General features: G+C 41.4%; 1 protein-coding gene across 1 annotated transcript in view; it reads left to right on the top strand.

The window, feature by feature from the left end:
• LOC124004717 (melanin-concentrating hormone receptor 2-like) overlaps positions 1-1,550 on the top strand; it is a 37,674-nt gene extending 36,124 nt beyond the window's left edge. Inside the window, exons 4-5 of the mRNA XM_046313438.1 lie at positions 143-262; positions 825-1,550. Of these exons, the coding sequence (XP_046169394.1) occupies positions 143-262; positions 825-1,149 (445 nt within the window). The 3' untranslated portion in view covers positions 1,150-1,550. The remainder of the gene's footprint in view (positions 1-142; positions 263-824) is intronic.
• The last annotated feature ends 5,940 nt before the right edge of the window (positions 1,551-7,490 follow it).

Consider the following 7,490-nt stretch of genomic DNA (forward strand, 5'->3'; position numbering starts at 1 on the left):
TTCATCACATTATTGGGTTGAAATGTTATGGAATGCAAACAACATTGATTCAACTAGTTTTTTCCCCAGTGGGATGGCACTAGCTCCTGCAAGCTGACAACACATGTTCTCTCTCTCCGTCCCTCCATCCCTCCCTCCCCAGGTACACCCTATATCAGACCATCACGTCTTTCTTTCTGCCCCTGCCCCTTATCATCACCTGTTACATGCTGATCCTGTGCTATACCTGGAGGATGTACCTGAAGAACAAAAGGGAACGGCGGTGAGTCATGCCCGCTGGCAGCTGCCCAGTGGGCACACATGCGCGTGCATAGAGCAATGCTGAATAACGTCATACCCTGGGCAGGGCGAGAGCCTATGTTATCTCTAGTGGCAGAGAGAGTGGCCATTATCTCTAGTGGCAGAAACGTAGTCGTGGTCATCAACCATGGCAGAAGCTGATAGTTACATAAAGACACAGAGACACATAGAGGTACTAGATACAGTAAATGTGAGGCACTAGAAATAGAGATGCCCACAAGTATGAAATTACAGGTTTTGGCGGGTGTTCTAAAAATAGATTACATTTAAAAAAGTTCTATGCTGGAGAAAAATAACGGTACCATGACCTCCACTTAGTAATCTAGTCACTAGCCATCTCTCTCTCTCTCTCTCTGTGGGTAGAAATTGAGCCTGAGGACAAGGTTATCCACTCAGTAAACCAAAATGACAGACAACAAATATGGGGATGACTTATCTGATGCAGGAAGGACTTATTGATGTATGCTTCTATGCTGGTCATTATTGTCACTAAGCCCTGGTTGCTCTCCCCTCCTCAGCTTCAGTGCTAACAACCAGTCCCGGGAGCGAGCCATCCGCCTCACCAAGATGGTTCTGGTCCTTGTGACGGTTTTCCTGGTGAGCGTAGGGCCCTACCACATGCTCCAGCTGGTCAACTTAACGCTGCGGCGGCCCACGCTGGCCTACTACACCTGCTACTACCTGTCAGTGTGCCTCAGTTATGCCGCCAGCAGCATTAACCCTTTCATCTACATCCTGCTCAGCGGACACTTCCGTCGCCGGCTCACTTACCGCAAGCCGCCCAGCAGGCCTGTTGTTGAGAGGGAGCCTAACGGGCCCCAGGTCCGTACACCACACTCCAGCTTTTGACAGTCTTGTCCTCAAAGCAGGCACAAACACACACACACACACACACACCACCACCACTACAGCCTGTCCCCAACACACTGCGTGGGGCATTACCTACGGCAGGAGCATTACCTTTTGATCAAGGATTGCTTTATTTGACATTGTGGATTGACTTACACCTCAACAGGATCAGAGTGTTGTTATTTATTTTCTATTATGGTTTTCAAAAGGACTGTACGATAGCATTGGGATATTGCAAGGATTGATCCACTATCATTTTGGATTTCCCTGAATTCGGCTGACATTACTTTCACTGTGTATTTTATTGTATAGCTAAAACACAAATAACACATACTAAGTGTTTGCCATTAACACATAGTTTGGCATTTTTTTTCAACCTATAGTTAGTGTTGCTATATCATTAATTGGTGCATTGATTGGATTGTGTGGGACTTTGAACTCACAGAAACATCTGTCCTACTGTATGTACGGCTACCAGTGCTGAGACTGCTGAGTGAATACTTATTTTTTTACCATTAGTCTGAATGCTAAGCATTAGACTGGAATCACTGGGATCGGTCCAGGGTGATTTGGTACTGTCTGGTGTTAACTGGGCTGGACTGGGAACTGGCCCCAGGATGTAATGGTATTACTAGTCAACAGACTGACTGAACACGGGCCACAGACACACAGATAGACAGCACCACCAGGGGCATCTAATCAAACAACTCCTCCTTACCCTCACCCAGCTTGTGATCAATAAAAAGCCTATAGCAAACCAGATCAGACAGATAGGAGCAGCGTCACACCCCCGGCAAGGCTAAGGGGAGACTACAGTGCAACCCCTCCCCACTCTCTCTTTCTCTATCGTTCTCTATGGTAATCCCACTCTGTTTTTACTCTAAAATTGCCTCGGGCATAGAGTAATTTGACATATTGATCAATATGTCTCAATGTCAACACACTCCTGCAGTCTCCAGGATTTCCAATTAGTCTCTTATTGGATTGGTTGTGATCAACATACTAAATTCCATTGTGTTATTGGTCGACGATGGATATATTTATATGTTATCAGTACCAGTGTACCTAATTTATTAACGTTAACTCTGCTCACACCGCCTCCAATAACATCAGATTATTAAATCGACTTATATACAAATGTAATATAATTCGATTTTCTTCCTACTCGCTCTCTATACTCTCTTCAACTGTTACTTCAAAATATTCCCTTCCCATACTACTGCCTGTGTAAATCTTCCATCTCTTTGTACACCTCAATCCTCTTATTTCCCCTCTGTGCCTCAACCCCATTACCTCTTCCCCTTTCTCCATCTCTCCCTATACACATTGCTCTCTGCACTTAAGCAGTGGTGTAAAAATACTTGAAAGTACTACTTAAGTTGTTTTTTGTTGTCGTATTTTGTTGTTGCCTGCTCCCAATCCCCCTCTCTGGCGCTCGAGGGCGCTAGGCTGCCCTTCGTTACACACACCTGTCACCATCATTACGCGCAGCTGTGCAATATTGGACTCACTCTGTCTGCTCCTCACTCTGTTCCCTGTGTCAGCATATTGTCGTAAGGTTTCCCTTGTCCAGACGCTGTCCTTGTTTCGTTCATGTCCATTATTCTTTAAATGTTCACTTCCTGTACTTGCTTCTTGTCTCCCAGCGTCTGTCCTCACAGGTATCTGTACTTTATATTTTTGATAACTTTTACTTTTACTTCACTACATTCCTTCACTACACACACAATTATCACGAGAACATCCCTGATCATCCCTACTGCCTCTGATCTGGCAGACTCACTAAACACATACTTCATTAGTAAATTATGTCTGAGTGTTTGAGCGTGCCCCTGGCTATCCGTAATAAAAAATAATAAAAAAGCAAATGGTGCCGTCTGGTTTACTTAATATAAGGAATTTGAAAGGATTTATACTTTTACTTTTGAATCTTAAGTATATTTTAGCAATTACGCTTACTTTTGATTCTTAAAATATTTAAAACCAAATACTTTTAGACTTTTACTCAAGTAAGAGTAGTCACTGGGTGACTTTCACTTTTACTTAAGTAATTTTCTATTGAGGTATCTTTACTTTTACTCAAGTATGACAATTGGGTACTTTTTCCACCACTGCACGTAGGCACCTCGCGGTTCAAATTGAGGGTCTCTGTGTTTGTAAAGGGTGCTAGTCCACAAAGTGGACGACGGCATATAAAAGAGATGACGTACTCTGGATAATTATTTCAGGTACTTCGTATGTTTTAATTTATTTTCTACTTTCTTTTGGAAATGACACAAGTCACCTTCCTGGTTCCAGTCAGTCTGCCAGTCTGGGGGAGACAGACAGACGGACGGACGGACGGACAGACAGACACCTGTAACCTGACTTTGTTTGACCTTGTTTACCCCATCCTGGCATCATGTCAAACCAGGACCTTGTCAGTAACACTGGCACCCCTGAGTCCCCGCAGCCTAGCGTCTGTCTGTCCCAAGACCGTCTGCCGTAGTGAACCCAGACACCCTCTCCTCTAACCCATCCCACCCTGCTCACCCTGTCCCTGTCTAGTGTCTGTCTACCCCTATCATCCAAAAGGTGGAACAGATAGTCATGCATTCATGTAATGAATTATAGAATAGAGCACACATTGAGAGGCACAGTCAGCCACAGAGCAGCACAACTGAATATAGAGTTGGAGCTCTTTCACTCGGTTTAGGAAAAAATTGTGTTGCATATGTCTAGATAGTCAAATGTGTCCAGAATGTGTACAAATAAAAAATAATCAAGACAGTCCATAACGTTGTAGGAGTCTGACGCCATTGTTTCAAGTTGTTATTGTTGTTTTCTTAGTAAGGCTTTTAAGCGTTAGTGTTATTACAGTTTGTAAATAGAAAATATGCTGTCTTATTTTTTGTCTTATTCAATAACATGTGACCTTGATGTTTGTATCTTAGTGAGAGAGAGAAACAGAAAAAGAGAAAGGCAGAATCCCAATTAAAACTATTTTATTTTAGCATTATTATAGACAGCAGAGGGCAACCTTTTCCAATGTTCCTCAAAACTGCAGTGTTTCCCAACTGTTGGGACGTCACAACTGGTTTGACTTGTTCTGTCTACTTGCCTCACACGGCATCCAAATGTCAGTAAATTACATTTGATTTTTTCTGTACACATTTTTGTACAGTAAACCATACATTTAATCATAATTTAATTTATTTTATTTTATTCTTCCCCACACATCTTAAACAAAGATGAGATTAGGCCTATTTATTTAACCTTTATTTAGCTAGGCAAGTCAGTTAAGAACACATTCTTATTTACAATGACGGCCTACCCAGACCAAACCCAGACGACGGGCCAATTGTGCACCGCCCTATCCCAATCACGGCCGGATGTGATGCAATTAAATGAAGACACTGACTTGAATCAGTCAAATGAGAATGATACAATGACAAATGAAACGGAGCAAATTGAGTTGAAGTGAATTATAGATACAACACGGTGGTGTCAGTTGCCACTTGTTTTGCAGTCACTGACCACCTCATTGACCACCTACAGCATGGATAGGCAACCCTGTTCCTGGAGTATTGCAGGTACTGTAAGATTTTGTTCCAACTAGGCACCACACCTGACCAACGTGTACATAGCCAAGTTATCATTGTGTATTCATTCCTTGTGTTATTATTTCTCTATTATTATTTTTTTCTCTGCATTATTGGTGAAGGGCCCGTAAACATGTAGTCTAGATCAGTTGTTTACGAAGCATGGGACAAATACAATTTTATTTTGATTTGATTTGATCAGTCCATCGAATGCCTAAATTGAACACACCTGGTCTTCCAGGTCGGTTAAATCATAAACATGAAGTGCCTTCCCCCTGACCTACAGCTGAGTGGTACTGTGACCACTGCTTCATTGTCAAGCCCTGACCACTGCCCTAGCCTATAGTCCAGAATGGCGTGATGCCTATGTCAAAACCCCCCTTACATTGCTACTGTAATCTGAAAGTGCTCCCGATGAAGCCATGGAGATACAGTATAATGCATGTTCCATTCAATTATGTAGGTGAAGTCATGGCCACCAGAGTAGACCATTTGCTTTACAGCTGATTTGACCCACCTCCTGCTGACCTTACCACTGATCTTCAGTGCTGGGGTCTCAACTTTCTATTGAGAGTAAGAATAGTAGAATACACTAGATACAATTTTGATATTTGGTTATGTTTCATTTGGGAGTTTTTTTTCTTATGTCAGTCACTGACAGTCACTCAATTAGCCATGTTAGCTAAGCATTTTTAGATTGGTAGTTGTTGTAATTATGGCCGAATACTCACCGAGCGTATATGGCATCAATATGAGTCAGAAACATTTATTAGTCAGAAACATTTATTGACTACAAAGTGTAAAACAGAATACTTTTGGTCATAAAGTCAATCTCATCCAAAACTGAGATCTGGAGATGCTAGAAAATATTGTGTGTCACAGAATGAAGGGTACCATAACAATTTTCTATGGGTTGGGTTCATTTTAATTCTGCCCACATGCCCACAGCTGGCTGCAACATCAATTATAATGCCCATGGTCAATTTGGTTTGACATTCGATATCACTATGGGGCTAATTAGGGACCATCAGTAATTTACACAATGGTCACTGGACAATATTTAAAAAGGTCAAAAGCTCCACATGTCAATGACCTTAAAAACCTCAAAGCAACTATACATTGTAGAAATTCATATACAAATATTGAGCGCATTTAATGAGACAACAAAAATGTGTGCAACATGAAAATATTGGGTCATTAGCATTGTGTAATTTATTGACGGTCCCTAACTATCCCCAGAGATAGGCTATCCAAAGGTAAACCAATTTTTACATGGTCACATGGGTTCCATGGTTAGCTGAAGCTAAAAAAAATACAAATAAAAAGATTGGCTAACTCTTCCCACCTGCAAACACACACATAAAACCACATCCAGAAACCAACTCAGGTTTGTATTCAGTCATGGCCACTATAATTTCGCAATGAACCAAATCAGAGAGGAAGAGGCGAAGAAAGAGAATTTACTCCACCCTAAAATCTGTCCTGTGAGCTAAACCCTTTTTGTATGGAGATCTGAGAGTGTCGAATTACGTGAGGTTTATTTAATCGAATAGAAGTTTCGTAATGTTTAAGCTGTTATACGTGTACTGATAGGCATATGAGTGGATGATATTTGAGAAAAACTATTTAGTTGTTCCTTTTGTTCAAACATGTATCTGCCCTCTCATTGGCTAGAATGGCCCCACCTGATCTCGCCTGCCCACAATCACTGAAGACATGTATTTCCATTGCTAAAGCAGTAAACTAGGCTATCTTGTCAATATAACAGATCATCTTTGGCCAAATCAAGAAGCGCAGTCGACTTTTATTTTTCATCACATTAGGCTTAACTGGTGGACCACCTAATTTTCCAGACACAAACATGAAAAACTACAAGTCCTTAAGAGAGAAAATAGCACGCATAAAACCACTGACTGTTTTGCGATTCACTTGACTGATTCTGTGAATAATGTATCAAGACATCTCGGTTTCTCCAGACAGCTCGTGCTTCCCGCCCTACGCACAGGTTTTCGCCTGTGAGGCAATGGTGGGCACAGGTTTCCGACAGCCTGTTGGTTTCTCGGACGGGTACCACGCTCAGATAGCAAGCAAACCCGAAAGACTGGACGACTTTTACATAATTAGACGAGGCTTCTCACCGCGGTGTGACTCAACTCCGAATTGAACATGACAAGTGTGATCACGACCCAAAGTCGCGTTTAATTAATTCTTTGTTTCAATTTAGATGAGACAGTCTTACCCGAATCCCCCACTGAAAACCTCTCAGTCCTTTCTGTGGCCAAAATAAATGGTTGTTGATGGTTTTGACCTTATCCGACATGGTAGGACAAGCCTGTTTTGTTTAACTCAGCAAGCACTCGACCTAGGCTACTGTAGAGAAATATAGCCTGCTACATCACACTATTGTTAGGGTGTCCATCCGACCTGCTGAGGGTCTCAAAACTCTAAATAAGCATGACAGGAGCTGAATTAAATGTAAAAGGCTTTTAAAATAAGACGCTTGGTTAAGCTCAGTACTTCGTTGACATTTAATTTCACTTGATTTTGTGAGAAATTAAAATAAAAAAACAGGAATATCGCATTCATTTGAAAAGCATATAGGCTACTAAAAGATAAATACTACATATCATGTCTCAATCGAGATGTCTTACTTCTATTGTTTTATAATAATAGGCCTAAGTAAAACTTGAATAACAGTTTTCATGATAGAAATCTCAAAGCCCTTCATAACAAAAAAAAACGAACAAATAAGCAATATAT

The sequence above is a fragment of the Oncorhynchus gorbuscha genome, linkage group LG19 (genome assembly GCF_021184085.1).
Source record: "Oncorhynchus gorbuscha isolate QuinsamMale2020 ecotype Even-year linkage group LG19, OgorEven_v1.0, whole genome shotgun sequence".
Taxonomy (NCBI): domain Eukaryota; kingdom Metazoa; phylum Chordata; class Actinopteri; order Salmoniformes; family Salmonidae; genus Oncorhynchus; species Oncorhynchus gorbuscha.